The following is a 23852-nucleotide window of genomic DNA, read 5'->3' as shown; positions in this document are numbered from 1 at the left end:
ATTTTTAAGTTACAAGATATTAGACTGCAGGCTTTCGGCACAATCTGCCATTAAGACCAAGTCGTCAGCGTAGGCCATACTGCTTACTACATTTCCACCTAACTGAATCCCTCCCTGCCATTTTATACCTTCAGCAGATGATCCATGTAAACTACGAACAGCAAAGGTGAAGAAAGATTACAGCCTTGTCTAACCTCTGTAAGTACCCTGAACCAAGAACTCATTCTACCATCAATTCTCACTGAAACCCAATTGTCAACATTAATACCTCTTTTGATTGATTTTAATAATCTACCTTTAATTCCATGTATGTTTAGTCCTCAGCCCGAAGGCTGATTGGATCCTCAACAGCTCCGCCATCAGCTGTCATAGATGGCCTGGGCATCACTGAAGAGGCATACTAGGGAAATGAGGAGTGAGGTAGTTTCCCGTTGCTTTCCTCACCGAGCCAGAAGTTGCTATTACATATCAGTCTGCCAAGCCCACTGAAATGCATGCACCAACCGACCCTATGAGCAATATTTTCACACCATTCATAGCAGGGACTGGCTGCAGAAGGAATGGCATTACTAGCAACACTCATACCTCAGTCACTTTCATTTTGTCAAAGCCAAGGATAAAGCTGAGACAGATCAATGAAAGTAACAAAATTGCTCTAGCCCATACCAGAAGACATAGTGCACTGTAAACACTACATCTTGCCAGCAAAGGCACTTAATTCCATATATATATATATATATATATATATATATATATATATAGTTGAGAAAATAGGGAAAGGATTGATTGATTGATTGATTGATTGATTGATTGATTGATCGATCGATCGATCGATTGGTGATAGAAAGGTGATGGAGCAGAGAAGCAGTCTTGCTGGGGCAAGAGAATCAAATGCATCAATGAGAACTCGCTGATACTGTGTGTAACAGGTTCCCAGCTTTTTGGATCTGTACCCTCTGTAACAGGTTCCCAGGTATTTTTGCTTTGAGTACCAGAAGACCAGGGTTCTCAGTTACCTAAGTCCTGTCATCAGCTCTTGTCTACATCATCCATGCAAGATTCTTCTTTCTCTCCAAGGTGATGATAATGATGATGGTTTGGCCAAAATAAGCTTGGGATGGTCCCATCTTCTGTAAAATTTTGCCGTTTGTGTCCTTGCCATACAAGGCTTTCTCTTTTTGTTTCCCAGTTTAATTATTTTGGCTGTGTTCTGTCTTGGTTGATCTATCTTTAGGTTGTTGTGTCCTTGTTAAGTACATTTCATATACTATACCATATTTGCTCACATATAACTCGCACTATTTCGACAAAAAATAAGTGTGAACATTTTCAGTGCGAGGATTTGTATGCAAAAGATCGTATTTTTTGCATACAAACAGTTTAATGTAAAGATCGTATTCCAGAAAAAAGAACCCGTAAAATTTGCATTAGGCTATTGAAACAAGACAACTGGCATATTTATCCTATTTATTGTCACTGCCTTTAGTATCCGAGCTATTCTCGCGTGCATCATACTGGTCACCATCCCATACTGCATCATACTGACTTCTGTCCAACGCATTTGTGATGCCAGTCTTCAAGAAACTCTTCACAGTAACGTCTATCGACACTATAACCCAAGCCCGCATAACCCAATCACACATAAGTTCAACTGACAGTCTCTTTATTTTGCCTGCTGCCGTCAGCTCATGCTCCCCTCCTGCCATCCATTCGACGTACAATTTACGTATGTTGTCCTGGAAGGGCTTGTTGACGGAAACATCTAAGGGCTGTAGGCAATGTGTGAGTCCACCAGGAATTACAACAAGATCGGTTTTCATTTCCCGAAGACGTTTCTTCATGTCTTCCACCAAGTGTCCGTGGGAACTGACCCACACTAGCACTGCTGGGCGTCAAAGCAGTGCCCCTGGCCGTGCTCCCCACACCGTATGGACCCAATCCTGGACAAGAGCTGTATCCATCCATCCTTTCTTTTAAACCCGTACATGAATGCCTTTGGGAAACTTTGCTTTAGGCACTGTTTTTCTTTGAAAATAACGTACGGTGGCAATTTTCTTCCGTCTGCGGTTATTGCTTGCACGACAGTGCAGCGCTATTTTTAACACCCAGTTATACGTACAAGCATGCTAGATTCTCCCTTCTTGTTGATGGTGGTGTTGCATGGCACATCAAAGTTTATTGGGGTTTGATCTGCATTGCCAATTTGAGATAAGAGGTAATTGTTTTTCTTCCGCCTTGCTATCACATTGCGATTGAAAATCTATGATTTTGTCGCTGAAATCGCTTGGCACTCTCTGGCAGAGAGATGTTCGCCTTCACAGACACAATCCCTTTCGTATCATGAAGTTACGGATCCAACCCTAGCTCACTTTTAGATCCGAACAGCTAATTCTTCCCTTAAACGCTAGTTCGCACACTTTGAAATATAGCATCTCGTGCGAGATACTAAAGCTATCATTTCACAACTCTGTAACATAATGAAGCAACTCTTCTTCCAGTTCAGGAAACTTACCAGTTTTCAGGCCTCTGAATGCCTTGCGTGTTTGGTTGGTGGTTTCTAGCGCAGCTTTCTGTTTACGCCAGTAGCGAACATTAAACTCGCTCACATTGAATTCTCGATCGGCAGCTCTGTTACTATGTTCTTCAGCGTATTTTATCACTTTGAGTTTAAACCCAGCTGAATAACTACCACGTTTCTCTGTAACTTAAAGATCGACCTTCACAAGAAAACTTAAATGAGAAACAAGAATGAAAAGTGAAGACAGACTACTGGTATTTGTCGACAATACAACAGATGGACGATACCTAATACCGTGATTGCTTGACTGCCTGGACAGGGAAACACTCCCAGTTCACTTGATCAGCTCTGCCGGACAGGTAGCGATAAGCTTATTGACAAAGACTGAAGAGTGAGAGGGATGGCCGGAGTGTAACTGACTGGCTAGGAATGCGGCCTTGGGGTGGGGGTTTGCCAGTTAGGTTTTTTTTTTCATTCTGCAGGTAGAAGGAAATGCAGTTTCTCCAATAGCTAGCTCATGTTTCACATATAGCGCAAATCAAACAGGGCAGTCCCCAGCTGGCAAATAAAGCACGTTTGAATACATAACATTTTCTTGAGAAATACTTGGATCAATATTCGGAATAATCACAGTGCTGAACTTGTAATGCTTGTAGATTTAAGGCTAGGTTTAGAAACCAGTGTAGTTCCATTTTAAACACAAAGTTAATAGCGTTACCTCAGAGGATATTGATGCCATTCTGTCTTGAATGGTCCATACGTTATTTGAGATGGACAACTTAGCTGAATAACCCTCTATATCCCACTAATCAGACATCTATAAAACATGAACAAGATAATGTAATATCGTAAGCAATTCATAGAGGTTATGTTGTAAAATTATGTATAAGAAGCGCAATATAGCTTATATACGGACAGCAACTTTGTATTAGGTTAGTCTTCTGTGTATTTTCATATGATTTATCGTAACAATGCAGGTAATATTATGTTCACAATCAGCTGTTCTTCTGTCTTGATTAGAAAACAACTCCTTGAACTAAGATCAAAGATTTTGATTGTAGAAATTTCTCCAGTCAAAGTTAATCCTAGTTCAGTGCGAATTGATCTCAGCCAACAAAGGGAACGCTACCGTAATCATGGATAAAAGTGATTACATCAACAAAGCACAATTTTTTTTTTTTTGTGGAAAGTAACTTCATAACACCCATAAAAGATCCTACAAATAAAATAGAGAGACCTGAAAACCATTATTAAGAATGTTTCGTTTTTGCTTAATGACCTTGAAAAATCTAAAATGATTGTCATGAATCCGAAGCTTCCCACAGCGAAAGCGCTACTCAAGATCCATAAAGCCGACATCCCCATAAGACCTATTATCAGTTTTATAAATAGCCCGACCTATAAAGTATCTCAGTTTATTCACAAATTCCTTAAATGACACTACCATTTTCAAGGCAAAACATCAGTGAAAAATTCCATAGAACTTTGCAATAAAATTAAGGATATTAATTTATCTAAACAACACACACTTCATTCATTTGATATTATCAACATGTATGCTAATGTGCCCATTAACATAATCATACAATTAATTAAGAACAATCTTTCCAAGTTCAGCAAATTAAGCATAGGTGAAATAGAAGAATTGGTTCAGATTCTGAAATTCACATTGAATAACAATTTCTTCACTTTTAATGATGTCATTTTCCAACAAATGGGTCTTCCCATGGAGTCACCGGCTTCAGAGATACTTGCAGATATTTACATTGATCATTTAGAACATTCTCACATTATTGGTAAGATTAATGCATTCAGCATTGGACACGCCGGGCTGAGTGGCTCAGACGGTTGAGGTGCTGGCCTTCTGACCCCAACGTGGCAGGTTGGATACTGGCTCAGTCCGGTGGTATTTGAAGGTGCTCAAATACGTCAGCCTTGTGTCTGTAGATTTATTGGCACGTAAAAGAACTCCTGCGGGACTAAATTCCAGCACCTCGGCGTCTCCAAAAACCGTAAAAGAGTAGTTAGTGGGACGTAAAGCAAATAGCATTATTAACATTGGACACGCTATGTGGATGACACATTCACTATTTTACTCTCATATTACTAACAGCAGCACAATACTTGAACCTCTCAACTCCATTGATCCACATATAAAATTCACCATAGAGTCGGAAAACAATAATGCCTTTAATTTCCTGGATTTAATCATTATGTGCAACTACAGCACCAATATACAGAAAACCCACCCACACTATAAACACCATTCAACAAACTTCTCTGCACCCAGATACACATAAGAAAGCAGCTTACAATAGTATGGTACTCAGAGCATTGACTATTCCTTTATCTTGCAAAAGTTACAAAAAAGAAATAAACACCATTCACAACATCACAGAATACAACAGCTTCAGTAGAACCTTTGTCAGCAGAATCATCAATAGATACAACAGCAGACCGAAGACCACCCTAGCAAAATATTCTGCTCCTAAAGAGCTTCTCTACTTTCACTTCCAACAGCAGTTTAAAAAAAAAAAAACATAAGATCAAAATAGCATTTAGAACCTCTCATATCAACTCCAGACTAATTTTCAATCCGCACACTATCAATAATAATAATAATAATAATAATAATAATAATAATAATAACAACAACAATATATACTTGAACTCCAGAGTTTACAAATTAGAATGCCAATCCTTTACTTCCAGCTGTATTGATCAAACAGGCTGCAACTTCGTAATATGTTATGCTGAACATTGCAATGCTCTTAAATATAATCGTTTTTCAGCCATGAGTGAGCATCATAAAGAATCTAGTCACGAATATACAACAATTGATCAAGATCTGAAGATCCTGCATTACGAGCAAAAAGGCACCTTACTCAACATTCTCGAGAGTATCCACATCGATATAGATCAATTTAGGGACCCCTCTTATAATTTAAATGAAATCAATGAAAGAAAGAACATTGTATTCAAAATGTTCATTCCATTTATTTGTCAACAATTCTATAATAAAAACGAACCCCGCTTCCAGCTCTTCAACTCAACACCACCCCTTCCTCCCCTCTCCCCGCTGGCTTAGTGCCTCCCTCCCTTACTCCTTTCACTCCTTCGCTTAAGTGCGGCCAGTATCCAGTATTCGGGAGATAGTAGGTTCGAACCCCACTGTCGGCAGCCCTGAAAATGGTTTTCCGTGGTTTCCCATTTTCACACCAGGCAAATGCTGGGGCTGTACCTTAATTAAGGCCACGGCCGCTTCCTTCCCACTCCTAGCCCTTTCCTGTCCCATCGTCGCCGTAAGACCTATCTGTGGTGGTGCGACGTAAAACAACTAGTAAAAAAAAAAACTTTCACTCCTTCTCCTATCTTCGCAAACACATCCGAGCCAACTACAAACGTGACTAGTGGAAGCGGGACCTCTAAACTGAGGTCAGGTCGTTCGAGAGGGCAGTTGTTTAATAAGTAAGTCTAAAGTTTTCTTTTCATTTATCTTTCATGTATTAGCCCAATGTTTTCACATATACTCATTATTTATTTATTTTTTCCATTACAGACTTGGATTTTATTGATGGTTTCCACTACTGAGTCACACCCGCTATACTTGGCGTTTGTTTCCTCTCAATTAAACTATGTTCTTAATTTTTGTTGCCCTCTTGATGATTTGAGTATGTGACTCAGTAAAGGTAGACTGTTTCTCAAGTTTTAGTTTTGTGATTTCATTTTCATTTTTGTGTGACATACTACACTTTCAGACTAAAAGGTTCTCAACCTTGCTGCCATCTCTTTTTGTTTAACTTCACCATGTTTCACTTGTTTATATATATTCTTTCTCATAGTGTTTTAATAACATTCTTTTAACATCAGTGATATAGTTTGTAACACTTTTTCCTTGAGGATGGCTCAAAATGAGCCGAAACATGTCTGATTAGAATTACTCTGTCTAAAGATGGATATATGTATTGAATAGGACACAATAAATCCTTTCCTTTGTAAAGGAAAATGGTGTTAGCTGTTCTGAAGGATTATGGGATTGGGGGTAGGTTATTACAGGCATATCAAAAACATGTATGCTTACAATACGCTGAAGTATGTGTTATGAGTTCTTGGTTCAGCGTGCTTACAGGCGTTAACCAAGGCTGTAATTTTTGACCTTTGTTGTTCATTGTATAGCCTACTTGGATCACTTACTGCAAGGTATAAAATCCTCACGGAGGCATCCATTTGGATGAAACTGTAGTAAGCAGTTTGGCCTATTCTGATGACTTTGTTTTAATGGCAGACTGTCCTGAAGGCCTTTATCTCATATCGCTGGAACTTGGAAAGAGGTGCAGTGAGTATTATGTGAAAATTAGTATTTCTGACAAGGGAACTGTCCATACTGTCATATCAAAATCGAGAATGAAATTTGGTAGAGAGGATGAGGGGTATATAAGAAAGCAATGTTCAAAAATTCAGCTGCCATCTGTAAGGTCCAGAAATCGATACGGAAATGTCTAATAGAATTGCACGCGTTAGCGTATAGCTCGACGTGAACAGTCCTGGTGACCAACTGAAGCGACCGGGTTACCTTGCGATTTCTGGGCTAGCCAGTTGACACATGTTCCTTTGAAGGAGCAGTCATGAATCCGGCTAATGTTCTTTACATTATTTCCATGAAAAATGTTTCTCCTCTTCCTGTGAAATAACTTCGGAAGAAAGGAAGATGGATCGACATGTGATCGAACTAATTGAAAATCATCCCATGGGTGCCAGCATAGTCTCGTAGTCGTGTATGGAGAGAAATAGTGATAGTGGTAGTGGAAGCAGCGACACCTCATCTGCATTTTCTGCCAGAGAAGGCAGCACACCAATGCCAGGAACAAGATGTGTTATGGATCCGATTTTGAGCCAGAGTCTGATTCCCGTCAATCCAGTGAAGAAACACCGCAGTCACCTAGCAAATCTACTAGTTCAAGCTATTCTTCCAGTTCACAGAATAAAGTGAAACGAACTGTAGATCTTGCTTACAAGAGAAAAGCTGTAAATTTATGGTTAAATAAGGGGGATAAGAAGCGGCTTTCATTTAGTACTGTTCGCAAAAGTTGTCGTAAGGTGACGTCACTACGACAACTGTACAGGTGGAAGAACCGGTTAGAATCTACATCAGTAAGCCCCATTGAACATAGGAAATTGATGCATACAAAATTACTTTCTCACTTTACAGAACCAAGAAGACTGAAGCAGAATGTATGCGATGAAGACCAGCGACTGTGGGCCTTGGAAATTTCAAGAGAGATTTCAATGAGGCGAACTAATTTCAGTGCATATGTTAGTTGGTTGAGTTGTTTTAGAAGTAGCACAGAATGAAAAGTAGAAATATTACGAAATTTGTATCCCATGCGTATCCGCAAGAAGACGAAAAAGATAAAGTCGCAAAGAAATTTGTGGAAGCAGCTACAGAGCGATTTTTAGACTACACCCCTTCTTCAATATACATTACTGATCAGAGTGGTTTTGTGCACGAAATGAAAGTGAAAAAGACTATCGTTTGTTGGTGAGAAACATACAGAAACAGTTGCTCAGTCAGTTAGTACACTCACCCATTCATCCACAATTATGCTTACAATTAGGATGGCTGGTACTCTTTTCCCGAAATTATTCATTGTACTACAGGAGGCAACTGGAACTTTTGGTCTGAGAGTTTCCAAAGAAATGTTTCATGCCAGAAATGTAATTGTAACAGCCACAAAATCAAGGAAAATGGGGGAGAAAGGAATTAAAGTATTGGTTTAAAGAATCCTTCTTCCCAGTTGCAGAAGAGAAGTGTTTGCTACTGCTAGATTCCTGGACTACTTACAGTGATAAGAGCTGTCTTGAAGACATTCCTCCAGGCAACAGTGTAGAAATTCTTCAGATTCCTCCCGGCAGGACAGGGAAAATACAGCCCTTCGACTACGGTAGTTTTTCTTACGGCAGTGGAAGGCTTTGTCTCGCCGCTTAACAGACATTGTGCCAACTTGTGAAGACTTTCAGTTTGATGTTTAACAGAGAAACAGAATACTGATAGTGCAGTCCTTCGTTCATTTTCAATTTTCTTCCCCACAGTTCAAGGACATGGTTAAATATTCTTGGTTCACAACAGATTATACAACGGAGAGACCTCCCGAGTTCTAAGTGCCTGCGAAATATTGCCCTCAAACAAGTAAAGAAAACTGTGAAGAACAATGTGGCCTCAAAGTGCATATTTCATGTTTCACATTCGTTCCGTAACAATAAAGTGACCTTGCCGCGTGGCAGCCTGCCAGTTCGTTCTCTCTCTCTCTCTCAGAGCACAACTGTAACTCCACTCCACTGTGCGCCGTGCGAACCAGCAAGAAGCAAAGGTTGTCACACGGATTATGTATCAAGATTTCGAAACCTTCCAGTTTGAAATGGCAGCTAAATTTTTGTACATCGCTGTTTTATAGGTCACTTCATGATCTCTGCGAAATTTCATTGTTGATTTCGATATAACAGTATGGACAGTTCCCTTGTGAGACAAAAGTCATGTCGGTAGGGAAGAAACGTAAGAGGATGGAATGCCAGGTAGGAAAGTGGAACGGGTGAATCGTTTCAAATATTTATGATGTGTAGTGTCTGTTAGGTCATCAGCCCTGAGACTTGTTGGATCCTTAAATAGCACCACCAAAGGTTATTCCATTAATGGGAAAGAACAAAATCCGATAGTGGACGTAAAATGAGACTTAGTAGGCATGTTAAGGAGTGGGATAGTTTGCCATTGCTTTCCTCACTGGGCTAGAAAGTGTTCTTGCAGAATGACCAATCCTGGAATTGCACCTTTCATAACATTCAGATGCACAAATTTTGCTCTATACTGTCCCAGCCATAAAAGAGACTGAGACTTCAGTGGAAGCTACATTTTGCTGTGGCATGTGCCAAGAGACAGGTGCAAAAGTACTGCATACATCAAGAAATGGCAACATGTGCAAGAATTGTAGTGTAGTAAGTGAAATTAAATCAAGTTGCAGCAAAGCTAATGCAATGAGTTTGCAGTTGCAGTCAATGAAATCTCAAAGAAGAGAATTATTTTATGAAACTTTATATTGGCCTGTTTTCGGATCGACTTTGCTATACAGAAGTGAAAGCTGGGTGGGCTCAGGAGGATATCTTTTTCATAAGTTGTCTGTAATGGAAATTAATATTGCAAGAATTGTTGCTGGTACAAACAGATGGGAACAATGACAGGAGGGTACTCAGAATGAAGGGATGAAAGTTAGAAATGAACACTATGGATGAAGCTGTATGCATAAACTGGCTTCAGTGGAAGGGTCATGTTAAGTGAATGAAGGAGCATAGGTTACCTGCAAGAGTAGTGGACTCTACCATGGAGTGTAAGGGAAGTAGAGGGAGACTAAGATGGTAATGGGAAGACTTTATTTTTAATGATTTAATGGTAAGAGGTATAGAACTAAGTGATGCCACAGAACTAGTTGCAAACAGAGGATTATGGAGGCTTGCAGAAAGGCATAACAGTCTGTGGTGAAGTACGTATGATGTAATTTTTATATTTTAAAGTGGACAGAAATCTGCATTTAGTAATATTACTGTATTTGCTTAACTATGTCAACTATAAAAGCAATAATAATGGCCTTGAAGTTAGGACATTTGGAAGTAAATCATATTCAGTTCGGGGTTTAGGTATAAGAAGGCTGGCAAGTCAGGTGAATATTGTTTAGAGGGCAAAAATGTCTGTCTGCAATTGTTGGATTCCTGTTGGCACATACTTACATATTTTATGTAATACATCAAATGAATAACTGAAAATAATGTATTTGTTGGTTTCCTTTTACGGTAAAATATAATAGATATGTCTTTATTTCAGCTGAAGTTGGAGATTAGTAATGAAGACGAGAGTATGGGACTGGATGCTCTTCTCGCACTGTCCATGGCATCTCCTGACTGGGATTCATCATGTACTACTGTTGTGTACGAGGATACTCAAAATAATCCCCCAAAGAATTCGGAAAGTAGTTTATGCTTGGACAGTCAAGGCACTAGCAATGAAGCAGAAATGGATGCACAGAGCAGTTCACCTCCGCGTGCTTTAGAAGATCAATTGCATTAGACGGCAGCAGTGCTTAATTTGTACATTATTGTAAATGTAGTGAAATTCTAAATATTAGGAAGAGGGAGATTCAATTTTTTAAAATACTGAATGAATATATGAATGATGAGAGATCATTGAATTTGATTCTTGGTTAGAGTGACCAGAATAATTGGACTTCGATTGGGATCATCGCAATTTGAAGAGAAGCAGTCATATTCTCATGATTTAAATAATTAATTATTTTTTATCTTCTATAAAGTATGCAAATATTTTGAATGTCTCAGAAATTTCCAGTTTCATTGGCAGTATTATTATTTAAATATATCTCATCCGTCATTACAAAGATTTTTGAGGCATGTCTTCGTGAACACTATGTCATTATATTGAACTTTTTGGCCAGATGAGCAGAATTTTCTTCCTTGAATATTTTATATCTATATATTAGACTGGCATTGCAGTGATACAATAATGAGGTGGAAGACATTCTCTTTTTCAATGCTACTTAAACATTTCTTGTTATTATCATCATCATCATCATCATCATCATCAGGATTTCCTTCCGGCAAGCCAGGTAGGAACCCTTGTTATCATGTCATACAAAAACTCTTATGCCTCAAGTTAAGTAACATTTCAGTAAAGGTGTTAGTCTCCTAAAGTGATTCAAATTTAGGCAAGTTTTATTAAATGAGAGTTAAATTAAGAAAATGAAAGTTTATATTTATTGTAATATTTTGAATTACGCTTTCTTGGAATTTCATCTAAATAAGGATAACTATTACAGCTCTGATTTTTGTAGAAGTGTTATTAATAGAGCCCAGATTTCCATGCACTATCAAATCTCAAAATATGCATGCATTCATGCATTATCAAATGACAGAACATGCACAATAAACTAGAAAATATGCACTATCAAAATTCAGTTCCACGTTGTTATATTTTCATTTCATTTTGAAACACTGTACAACTAATGTCTCTACATTCTCTTCATTTCAAGTTCATTTGTTTTTCTGACAGAACATCTACATCACAAGAAGTGACAGGTTCATACTTAAATGAATACATTTAGGATAAAATATGTCAGAAGTTATCTCTCTTAAAAAAAGTAACTTAGAAATTCCTTTCCCTCAAACCATTTAGACACGAGGTCTCTTCGTAGACTTTTAACAGGTGGCATGGCACCAAAACTTCACAGCACAGTCCAACATTAAATTACAATTTGAAGCATGAAAGCGTGCTGCTTTCCCCAACTCCCTTCTTTTCTCAATTATTTTGGCCTCAGACGTGTGACCAGTGAGAGATCGGAGTAGGAAATTCCAGGAAAACAAATGAGGATTCGGTGCAAAACATGGGTGTGTATGTTGCTATCTCAGTAACGCACCATCACAGAAGTGTGATTCAAGTTTTGATTTCTTTGTCTGACAAAGATGAAAAAACGAAATAGCTGTCATTTAGTAATGCAAAATTTAGGGTTCAGTTTTTACTGGGACATCTTATTTCTAAGGATTAGAGCAGTAGACCTGTCTTCCTGCTTATGTCAGTGTTTACTAAAGCAACAGATAAGAAAGTGCTTGGCTAATTGGATTATAGGACCTCTATGCATTTAACTTTGGTTGTCAAGTAGTATGCCAGGAATAAATTTTCTTTCTCTTAATGATAGATCGATAAATAACGTGGATCTACGGTCCCAAATTCTGCAAGCTAATGTTCAAAAAGGGCACTATCATGTAAGTTAACATAATATATGTGTCAAAGTGAGAAGAAAAGTCATATAATCCAATATAAATGTCTAGTTATTTGCTATTAAATCCCAAATTTTCAAAATATGCATTATGCATGAATTTTCTCCCAAAAAGGCCAAAATGTGCAAACATGCATGGAAAAAATATGGTTGTTTGGAATTGATTAGTCATAAAACGAATATTTGCTAAGTTTCAGAAGTGTAGGGCCTAACCATCTTATTCAGGAACATGTGTTTGCATGGAAATCCGGGCTATAGTTATTAAATACACAGATTTTCACACAGTCGGTTGGATAAGAGTTAGCTTCTCTTTTTAAGTGTGAAGTATGTTACAATAGAAATAAATAAATTATGGTAATTTGTTCTGCAAATTAATGGGAATTAATAGTGTTTTCTCTGCAAAAGAAGAATTGCTGACGATCTTCTCTAAGTTGCTGGGATGAACCTTCTTGAGTATATTTAACTAACATTTAATATAGAATTACCTGTCCTTTTTATTACATAAACTGATGTCCTATTGCTTTTAGTCATTTCTCAAGTTGCTGTTTTATCATTAGGGTATTTTTTTTATTTTTTGTTTTTTGTTTGCAAGTTATAATTGAATAATTATTATGCTTATGATGCTTGCCCATGTATTGGTTCCTAAATACCTTCCTTGTAAATATTCTTGTGCTTTGACAAGGATTGTACTGTGACTTGAGTGATTCTTAATACATAGATTATTAAATCAGCTGCCAATAATTATTCTTTAAGTGGATAATACTTTGAGCCCTGTTAATAGATGCTTCTCTGGCCATGATCTTGAATGGATGTTCAGTGTTATGACCTCTCTTCTAAGAATCATGATTAGAAACTGGTAAGTGCACTATGCATTTTAGGATATAACTTTCAGGGATTGTAATGTAAATATGTTTGTAACTAAGCTATTGCAATGAAATGCAAGATGTAACTGCGAGGTTTATTGACAGCAGAAAGGTACATTTTGTACCTTGTATATTAAAATATACTATTTCTCCTGGCTTGCTAGGACAAGTAAATTTAAAACTTATTTAATCCTTGTACATTTAATGTGTCTGGTTTTTCCAGCAAAATTTACTGGAAATATGAGTGCCTGTTTTCTCTATTACAACAATTATAAAATGCACAGAGGAAATTATTAGTTCTCCATTCTTTTAGAAAGTGACATATACTTGTGTAAAAATTCAGTTCTAGTCCATTTGTCAGTGGTGGTGTGGTTTACTGTACCATTGAGCTAGAAGTCTTTAATGCTTCAGGTTGTTTTTTAAGAGTAGCTTTGTTGTAGTACAAGTAGTATCTTTTATGTTATTACCCGTTTTGGAAATACCTCAGGTTATTGGTATTAGAGTATACTGTTGAACAGAAAATTATTGAGAGGCTCTTGTCCAGAAGGTTTCATGTGCTGTTTAGCAAAAATGTTTTACCTCTTTGTAAATTAGTCCACTATCAGAAGTTTATGTTTATTATGAGCCAGCACAATAGCAAATTGTGTGTTCAGTTTTTGAGCTTTCGTGTCTGAAAGATTGCAGTTCTTCTTAGTATGATGATGTATATCTTCTGCAGTAAGTGGAAACTAAAATGTTTCCTTTTTGTGATTTGCAAATTCCCTTCAGTGCTTTCACTAATGCACAGAAGTTGGCATCAAATTTAAAAAAAAAAAAAAAAAAATGTATTTCACTCCTTGTTCATTTGTCACTAATGAAATTCATTGCACCTGCAAAAGGTTGTACATGTTGCAGAGCTTTCTGTGTTTTTATTTCTGGTTCCTATTCTTAAAGGGATTTCATGCCTCACTGTACTGGGGAATAAACAGTGGTGAGCAGTGTACTGGGAGATAAAGTAAGTTTGGAACCCTAGTCTGACTTTGTTGTAATATGTATCTCTGATGGATACTCCTTTTTGTGACTCATAAGTCACTTGTATTTCTGAGATATTATTTGATAAAAATCATTTTCTATGTATGAGTAAACACATTCATTGGGTTATAGCTGGGGACAAACCATGACGGCCTCAGTTCTTGGAAGGGAGCTGGAAGCCAGCAGTCAATCACACCCTGCACCCTGCTGAGTTAACGAGTTCTAAGAGATCCTTGTTTGTGTGGGGAGATTGCCAGACCACGTTCTTCCACCCTCTCGTCAATGTTTACTCTTTCTTCGTATAGAGTGCAGTAGACTATTTGGCAACTCCGGCTACAATAGACGTAGTAAATCCCATAGACACCGAGCTGCCGCTGGAGGGTAGTGGTGTGAGGTAAGGTTGTCATGTTTTGTCCCCAAGTATACTATGTGAAGTAATACTCTTTCCATCAACAATTTCCTTTTGTCACAATTGAATTTCTTTCAATGGTAAACTATATCATTTCTACCATTTATTTCCACTAAATTTATTTTTTATTCTTTTTCATTGCATTCTTCGATAATATTGATCCCTTATTACGAAATATTTGCAGAACTCGGTGCATTGATGTGTATGGATGAGTACGTGCATAGAAATATTCCCTTTCTTTTCATCTTTAATTGATAAAAATAGGAATACTTCATGACAGGGAATAAAGGATGTGAGAGTGACTGAGTGATAGGTATATGCAAAATAATGCAGATATTTGTAATTAGACAATAGTTATGTTTAGTGGAGGCTACTATATTACAGATTCATAAAATTTTTAACCTTTTGATGGTATTTTTGGCAGATTTTATATGTTAATATGTAAGGGGAATATACCTTTTGTTTCTTCTGAACCTTTTGTAAAGCTAAGTTATCATTGTAGATAACACTGTGAGACAGTAGTTGTATTCATGAATAGGTAGTAGATAATTCAGTGTTATTTTCTTTAAAAGTATGATACCAATAACATTAAATTACTGGTATTACGTTATATTTGATCGAAAAAATTTCTGTGATGTTAAAATTAATGTTGCCTACAACTGTTTCCTCTGTCATTTTTCATTTCCTCCTTACTATTTGTAACAGTTAACATTTCTTTTGTATGAATCATACATTTTTTCTTTCATTTGTTGTTAGAATCTTGATGGAGAAATGAGAAACTGGGATTTAAAAAGTTAACAAGTAGATTGGGATGTAGACTGAGATTGATGTTTGTATTAGTAAGAGCTGAGTGTTGATAGTGATCTCTTGAATGTTCTGACATTTGTCCTGATATGAATGGTCACTTACCAGTTTCTTTGTATTATTATTATTATTATTATTATTATTATTATTTTATAGAATATTTCTCTCGATCATCAGTATGTAGTCAGCTATCATTGTTATTAATGATAAGGTTTGTCCAGTGAAATACGAATATTTATACTCTATTGAAAGTAATATTATCCTAAATCATTTTCCATTATTTGCAAAATAATTTCCTTTTTCTTTAGAAACGTGTGTGTGTGTGTATATGTATGTGTGTATGTGTGTGTGTATATAGCATGTACACATTAGGAAAAGTAGTATTGGGATGAGTCTTCACTTTGCCACTCTCATTATGGAGCATTGTGCCTTTCTTTCATTATTGGTTATAAATTCAGTTACACATCAATGTTACTAATTCATATGTACATTATGAATTCCCCAGAACAACCATGCACATCTGATGGGGTTGCTTTCTTCTAGCTGGTAGTTGAGTCTTCATAATATTAAATTATTTTTGCCCTAATTATTCTATTAGCAGACCAGGAGTTTGAAACAGAGAGACCAGCATTTGTCACACACTGTAAACAAAGATCTTCTTTGACAGTAGAGTTGGCTATAGTGATTGAATAATTTTTTTATAGTAGTATTTTTGGTATACTGAACATTGGAATATATTTTATTGCAGTGAAATCAGAGAAAAATATCCCAGAAGTGAAGCATTTTTATTTTTCCAAAATAATGTTCTTCTCTAGGAGAAATGCCAGTTTGTCACACTTAGAAAAATACTTCTCTATCTCTTATTTTTCAAAGCATGCAACTTGTTAACAATGTAAAATAATATATACCATATTCACTCATGTATTAGACTCCCTTTTTTTCCCATTTTTACAGCAAAAAAAAAGTAAAGGGGTGGTCCAAATGCAATGACCTCAAATTTTGTGCAGTGTACACATGACTTCTAGACTATAAAGAACTATAAATTGTACATGTAAGCATTCTACACTGTTTTTTAACAAACCTATGAATGTATTTGAGTTATACTGGCTATTTTCATTGGAGGGCAGTATTTCTAAATGTAAAAATTCAATAAATGGTGAACATGACTTTTAGGCCTACATATAAATATAATCTGTTTTAGTTGCTCATAACACATCATTCGTTTCATCTCATTAATTCTTCCGATGAGGTCGACGTCAGGAAGGGCATACTGTCGTAAAAACTCGCTTCGAAGATTTGTCTCGCTTCATACTGGACCCCGTAGAGAAAAAAGGGATAAGGGTATCGTATTATCACATTATGCAATATTGGCCAGTCATTTTGTCTCTGTCAATTGAGCAGTAGGCCTACCACACAGTAAACACGATCACTGCTTTCATTTTAATTGTTTGCGCTGCCAACTTCCTTGCTACTGGCGTGTCATCATTGCAAATGACGTCATCTTCACTGCAATCGAGACTGAGAGCATTCAACGTCCCGTCTTTTTTAACCTTTTAAAAATAGTTTTATTCCCGACTGTAGAGTCCAAACTGTGTGAAGCTATTCCCTAGTGGTTTCCGGAGATGGTCTCTGATGTTCCCAGCTGGTGTATGTGTAGCAGAAGCCACTCCTTCTGAATAAAGTCGTGTTGTTGAAAGAGTGCCAAACCACCAGCTGATAACTAGCGTATGTTACGAGTTGTGTTTCCAGATGTAATACATAGTGACTGGAAGCATTCTTTTGATAACTGTGGCTGTTGAAAGCCAGAGCCTTATTTTTAAGTATATTTCATGCTTTTTCTCTACATTTATCACATCAGGATTTACCTAAACAGCTGTAAATGAGATAAGAGAGAGACCATCTTGTTTAGGTTAGGTATGGTATCGCCCGGATAATGCCAAAAGTTCCACGTCAGAAAGAATAAAAATAAATAACAGGAAAGTTTGCCGCATTTATGGATATGTACAGGTGTGGCGGTAATGCGCTTTATTATCATGCTTAATTTTGTACGTTCGTTGTCTCCAATTTTTTATTAACGCATACCCAAGTATGTTTTGTTTGGCGTCTCCGAAAATCGTTGAAAGTAAGTGGGGAGATAAAAAAATGAATATTATTATTATTTGTTAGGTATGTTGGCGAGTAAAACCATTGTGATTGGATTGTTTTTATCAAGTTTTAAACCTACTTCTCTCCCAAAAAAAGCCTCTATTGGCCCGAGTTAGAGATACGATCACTTTGTTAACGATCTCGCCTGCCTATATTAATGGGCCTAGCAACAACCGTGAATATTTCTTAACTAAAGTAAACTTGTTTCCTCATCCCAAGGTGGTGTACCTCTTTTTTAGACAGGCTCCTAAGTGGAAGGGAGTTGCATGTACCATTTTTATCACAAATCAACCTTTCTGCCATTCGTAAATCTTTGGCAATAAGGTACTGGGAATCAAACTCGAGCTCCCAAGAACGGCAGCTAATTGTGCTAACCATTACGCTGGCGGACATTCTTAACTACAAAACACAGACATACATTGATGTTTGCTTGCAATGCGCGGGTCGGACCCGAAACTATTCACCTATTTGTGCGACGTCATCATAGCTGCAGTAGACCTGCGCTACGGAGACGGACATTTCTTAACTACGAAACACAGATTTATCGCTTGACATCGACGCGTTTTCATTGCATGGGTCGTACGGACGAAACTATTCACAAATTTGTGTGATGTCCTCAGAGCTGCATAAGGCTTGTAGCCGCTTCGAAGTGGAATCGTTGTTCTTCTCTGATGAATTACGTTGGGGGGGTCTTGTATGCAAGATTTTTTTTTTCTTCATTTTCTTCGTCTCGAAAAGCCAAGGGGGGTCTAATACACAAGTAAATATGGTAAAGCTTAATCACAGCAGTAGGTGATTTAAACTTGCATCATTATTTCACTTTAGACACGATCAAGATGGTAGTGCGTTGGAAGGCCTTGTTACCGTCATACTGTGTATTAAAATGTGAAATTCTGTTTTGTGATTCAGTAAGTGAACTTCTATTGTATTGACGGGTCATTTGCTCTTTCAGTTTGATACTAAGTCATAAGAATTCCAGTTCCTTCTCTCTTCCTTCTTCCCATTATGATGTTTCCTATTCCCAATTCTCTCAGAACATTAAACTTGTACACGTTGTATAATGTGTAGGAAAACTCCGTCCTCAATGAGGCTAGCAGACTGCATTCAAATACTCCTTCTATGGAATGGAACTGGGGCAGTGTGAGTTTAAATTGCCAGAAATGCACAACAATTATTTGAAAACTTAAACATATAAACCCATGTATGCCATAGTATAAATACTAGCCTATGAGGATGGTATGTTCATAATGGAATAGAATAGTCAAAGAAGTGAAATAAAACAAGAATTACAGTCATCATTTGTTTTAAATTCAGTTACACATCCATGTTGCTGTTCCTATGTAGTTCATATTCTGTAACCATACATTGCAAGTACCAGGGATTCGGTTAAATATGGTAAGAATAGTACGCCGAAAAGCAGTACTCACTCAACTAAACATTCACAGATTAACATTTTTACTTAAAAAAATCTGACTTGCTAGCCTACCTTACCTTCTCCATTATGAACAAACATGCCATAGGTTATTTTGGTGGGCCAATGACCTTAGATGTTAGGCCCCTTTAAACAACAAGCATGTTATTTTGGTACTTCCTGCTTCTGTTCAGAAATACATTCATCACTGGCTATGATTATTTGATTAAAATATTCCAGAAACTTTACACACTACTGATTTTTGTATGTTGACTGAAACTTCACAGTCCTTACATGGATCAGAGTAACAGGCAAGGTGTAAAATTCATTATAAAAATGCACGTATGGCTAAATATATTGGTAACTACAGTATTTTGTTTGGTGTGTCATATCCATAAACACATCAGAAATATACGCACATACCATTGTGAAACATGAACCTCATAAATTATCAATCATTTTCATACAGATATCACAACAATAAATAACTTTTAAAACCAAAGATAAAAATTATACACTACTTTAGAAAACTCTTTCTGCAGTATGTCAGACATGCTCTAAGTTCACGCTTTGTGTTGGCAGTTCATTCAAGTATGATACAGGGTCTTGGCCTTGGAACAATAAACAAGGTAATGCTAACTATTGAGGGAAGAAATGAGTGTGTAGCATCAAAGAAGTCCTCGTGATTTTGCAATACTATTCACAGTGCTCATTGCTGCGGAATGAACATTTTCAGTTAGATTTAAATGAAGGTGATAATACACCGAAACAATTATAGCAGATATTTTGCAAATGTTTTTTAAATTCATTTGTACCGCCCAGTGATACTGTATGACACTTCATTAGTAAATTTTGTGATGAGAGGTATATGACTGTCAATCAGTTTTAATGAAGGAATATATTTTAGTCAGTTATACTGCAGATTGTGGAAAAGCCAGTCTAAACCGAAGCAAAGAATTGGCTGAACAGACTGGTAAATCAGACTTTAATTCTGAAAAGAGTTAAGACTTTATCTTGGCTTTCATTAACCTATTTGGCTTTCTAATTATGGCTCTTACTTTGAATTTACGTAAAATACTGTACTTCCTTCCTGTGTGTCGGAACAATACTGTTCTTCTCTACACTGAAAGCACTTTAATTTAAAAGCTTATAGTGAAGGATTTCTGTCTTTTTCCAATCACAACTTTTTCATTTAAACCTTGCCAACTTGGGATGAAATTGACCAGGAGTGACTGAGTGTCTTTTGTGCTAAAAGAGAAAAGTTTGAGTATTGCCAAAGTTAATCATAGGAGCCTTCTGAATGTATGAGGAAGGATCATTTAATGCTGTGATGCAAGATTATTTTACACTATTGAGGTTCCATACAGAGTTCAAAAAAGTCTGTTGCTGTAGGTTAATCTTCATATCCTGTATTGATCAGGTCGGTTACCATCACATTACTGTATGGTGGCTGTTTATAACAAATTGTCTTTCCTAGTAGAGGGTACTATATGGCTTTTACATAAGTATGAATGTTTCTGCATATGAACAATCTGGGATTTATTTTTTTTTTCTAATTTTGTTATTAGCGTGAAGGCAGAAAACTAGAAGTTTAAATAGCTCTCTCCCCCCCCCCCCCGCTCCCTTTGTTTGTTTCAGTATGTAAATTGTGAGAGTTAAAATATATTTTTTATTTTGCCGGGCTGAGTGGTGCTGATGGTTGAGGCGCTGGCCTACTGACCCCAACTTGGCAGGTTCGATCCTGGCTCAGTCTGGTGGTATTTGAAATTGCTCAAATACGTCAACCTTGTGTCGGTGGATTTACTGGCACATATAAGAACTCCTGCAGGACAAACTGCATCATTTCATGATTTACAGCATTGCTGTTGTCTCCTACTTCTCTAAACTACTCCAGAACTTTAATGTCTACATTTCCGTATTTTCCTTTCTTCACACCATGGAAGAAATGCAATGTTTCTTCTCCCAATAATTTCTTTCTCTTGTTACGCCAATAACAAATCATACACGACTGCACTTCGTATTTACAACTGCCGGGCTGAGTGGCTCAGGCGGTTGAGGCGCTGGCCTTCTGACCTCAACTTGGCAGGTTCGATCCTGGCTCAGTCCAGTGATATTTGAAGGTGCTCAAATACGTTAGCCTCGTGTCTGTAAAAGAATGTAAAAGAACTGTGTGACAAAATTCCAGCACCTTGGCGTCTTCGAAAACCGTCCAAGGTAGTTAAAGGGACGTAAAAACAACATTATTATTATTATTAGTAGTAGTATTTACAACTTGTTGCTTTCACTCCACTTTCTACAGCATATTCTGATGCATTCAACTTCAAGGATGCTGTAAAGCTATTGCTCATTTTCACTCATGCGTATGCACTGGACACTTCCTAATTACACACTACATGTTGCCACGCGGGATGCACAGCTCGAAAACTGGAAGCGCATTGAGAAATAGGGGGAAAGAGTAATCTAGGACAATGCACATGTGGTCCAAAAGTATGGGTTTTACCGTTAACTGAAATGTTATGCATGCTGTCTGGTCATTTGAAAGGATTTTTGCGGTTTTGTTTCTTCCCTATAATAGTCTAAAATTAGGCGGGTGTAGGTGAGTAAATACAGTATACCATCATCTTGAAGTGCTTACAATTTCTCTTTGTCATCTTGGTTTACATTCCTTCATTTTCATTTCTTCAGTGTCACTCAACCTAGCAAAATAAAAAATTTATTTTAACACTCACAGTTTACGTACAAAAAAGGGGGAGGGGGAGCTATTTAAACTTTTCTTTACACTCTCTTTAAAAAGTGCTCCTTTGTTCAAGGGTAAAGTACATTTCTAGTTTATTGAAGGAAGTAATTTTTTTTTTAACTTGAACTATGGGAAACATTTTTATAGTTATGTGGCGATTGAAAGCTTGATCTTTTGGATAAGATCAAGTATTATATCTCGTGCAATATGATTCATAGAACTGCTACCCTGGCCAACATCATATGCAATAGAAAGAAAATGGAACTGGCTGTATTTCATATTTCTGTGTGTGCTTAGTCCTGTTAAGAATTTGAATGTTTCTGCATGGTAACATTAAATTTGATGTTTACATTTCTTATAGAGCATTCTTGGAATTGTAATATTATGCCATGAAATATACCCTGCTGTCAAAGGTGTCCCTCATTTAAGCACCCATAAATGCAAGTCGCCATTGAACTGGTAATTGATCCTGCAATATTATGCTCAGAAGTCGATGCTTATCTAATGGCTGCACTGTGCTGTTAATAGACCTTCCACAATGGCCTATAATCTAAAGTGAAGATGCTCTTTAGCTGGAATAGGGAGTAATCGTTCAAGACAAGGCTCCTTCTAAAGCCTTTTCCTAATGTGATTATGCAACAGTTGTTCTTTAATTGTTTATATCTTATTCATTTCTATCTTTGTTTAATTAAGAGTTAAAATTATGTATATATGTGAATTAAATTTCCTCTGTAAGATTATTTTTCCATTTTCCTTTCTTCCCAACAAAAATGATATTTTGAGTCAAGTTATTTATTTAAGATATTGTAATGTGTTCAGTTCATAAATACGTATTAATTTGGTTATATTTAATTGTTTTATTTCTGGGCTGTATATTAAATAGAGGTGATCTTATTGTGGAATCCTGTGATTTTTTTCTTTTAAATTATTTATGCAGAATCTATTTTCTTGTATTTTGTAATTATGAGAGTATTTTTCTTGTATATTTTGTCATCTTTCTCATTTATAAGTTATAGTAAATATGCCTCATCTTTTCCTGAAAATATTACTGTACCTACTGTGCTGTTATTTCTTATAATGTTACAAGAACTGTGGTTGAGCAGTTTAGCCTGTTACATTTTATACTTAACAAAATTCTGCTCTTGCCATTTGTTGTAACACTTGATCAATATTAATATCAAGGTCTGGAAATATCAGATCTGGGACTAGATTCCCTTTAGAACTTTCAAATATCACCCTTTGAATTACAAAATTTAAACTCTCTTATTTTTTTTAAAAAAAGACAAGTAATAGTCTTTCACTCCAACATTTTTGCTAGTCATAGTGTAAATAGTGTTTTGCAACATTTTGTTGTATCATGCAAGTAAGAAAAGAAAAAGCAAGGTATTGTCAAAAATCAAACAGCTGTTTTACTTTGTGTTTGTCCTGTCTGATTGTTATGTTACACCTTTCAGAATGCAGCTAATTGGCATATCGTGTTTCTTAAGAAAACACATTCATTTCTATTTGGTCTACAAATCCTGTATTTAAATGTTTATTTTGCAGCCAGATATACATCATATGCAACTGCAATATTTTTTCTAGACATATTTAATTCATTTTCCTTGAATAAGTGCAAAATGGAGAAACAAATTCATTAATTTTAATGATGGCTGTGTGTGATTGAATGAATATTAAAACGACCAGTTTGAGGTTACATTGCTTGCATTCTTTCTTCATTTCATATACAAACCTTTTTTTATAAGTGTAACATTACAACAATATTAAATATTTTTATTATAACCCTGGATTTGGAGCTTGGATATTTTCACTATCACCAGCACCATTCTTCTCATCACCAGTCCTTCCTTTCTCTTTCAGTAGTAGAACAACATGATGTGAATGTTAAAGACAATTTTGAATACTGAATAATTTGAAACTGTTGTTTAATTGCAAACAAGAAAACAAAGAAAAATATCAGAAAATAATAAATCATCCATTAAATATCTATATAAATAAACTTAGTTTTGTCTGTTCATTTCAAATTTTTGCCTCATATTTCATATTTATTTCGGATGAAGTACCTTATACAAAAGACAAAAGGGGGTTCAGTTTGATTTTTGTCAGTCTGTTTGTCTGGAAATT

The 23852-nt window shown here is 36.5% G+C and overlaps 1 protein-coding gene across 1 annotated transcript in view; it reads left to right on the top strand.

The window, feature by feature from the left end:
• LOC136864226 (lysine-specific demethylase 5A) overlaps positions 1 to 23517 on the top strand; it is an 843789-nt gene extending 820272 nt beyond the window's left edge. The window contains exon 30 of the mRNA XM_067140948.2: positions 10386 to 23517. Within this exon, the coding sequence (XP_066997049.2) occupies positions 10386 to 10628 (243 nt within the window). The 3' untranslated portion in view covers positions 10629 to 23517. The remainder of the gene's footprint in view (positions 1 to 10385) is intronic.
• Positions 23518 to 23852: the final 335 nt, after the last annotated feature.

Source organism: Anabrus simplex, chromosome 2, assembly GCF_040414725.1.
Source record: "Anabrus simplex isolate iqAnaSimp1 chromosome 2, ASM4041472v1, whole genome shotgun sequence".
In the NCBI taxonomy this organism is placed as follows: Eukaryota; Metazoa; Arthropoda; class Insecta; order Orthoptera; family Tettigoniidae; genus Anabrus; species Anabrus simplex.
The sequence above is the reverse complement of the archived record's forward strand: the minus strand, read 5'-3'. Positions and strand labels throughout refer to the sequence as shown.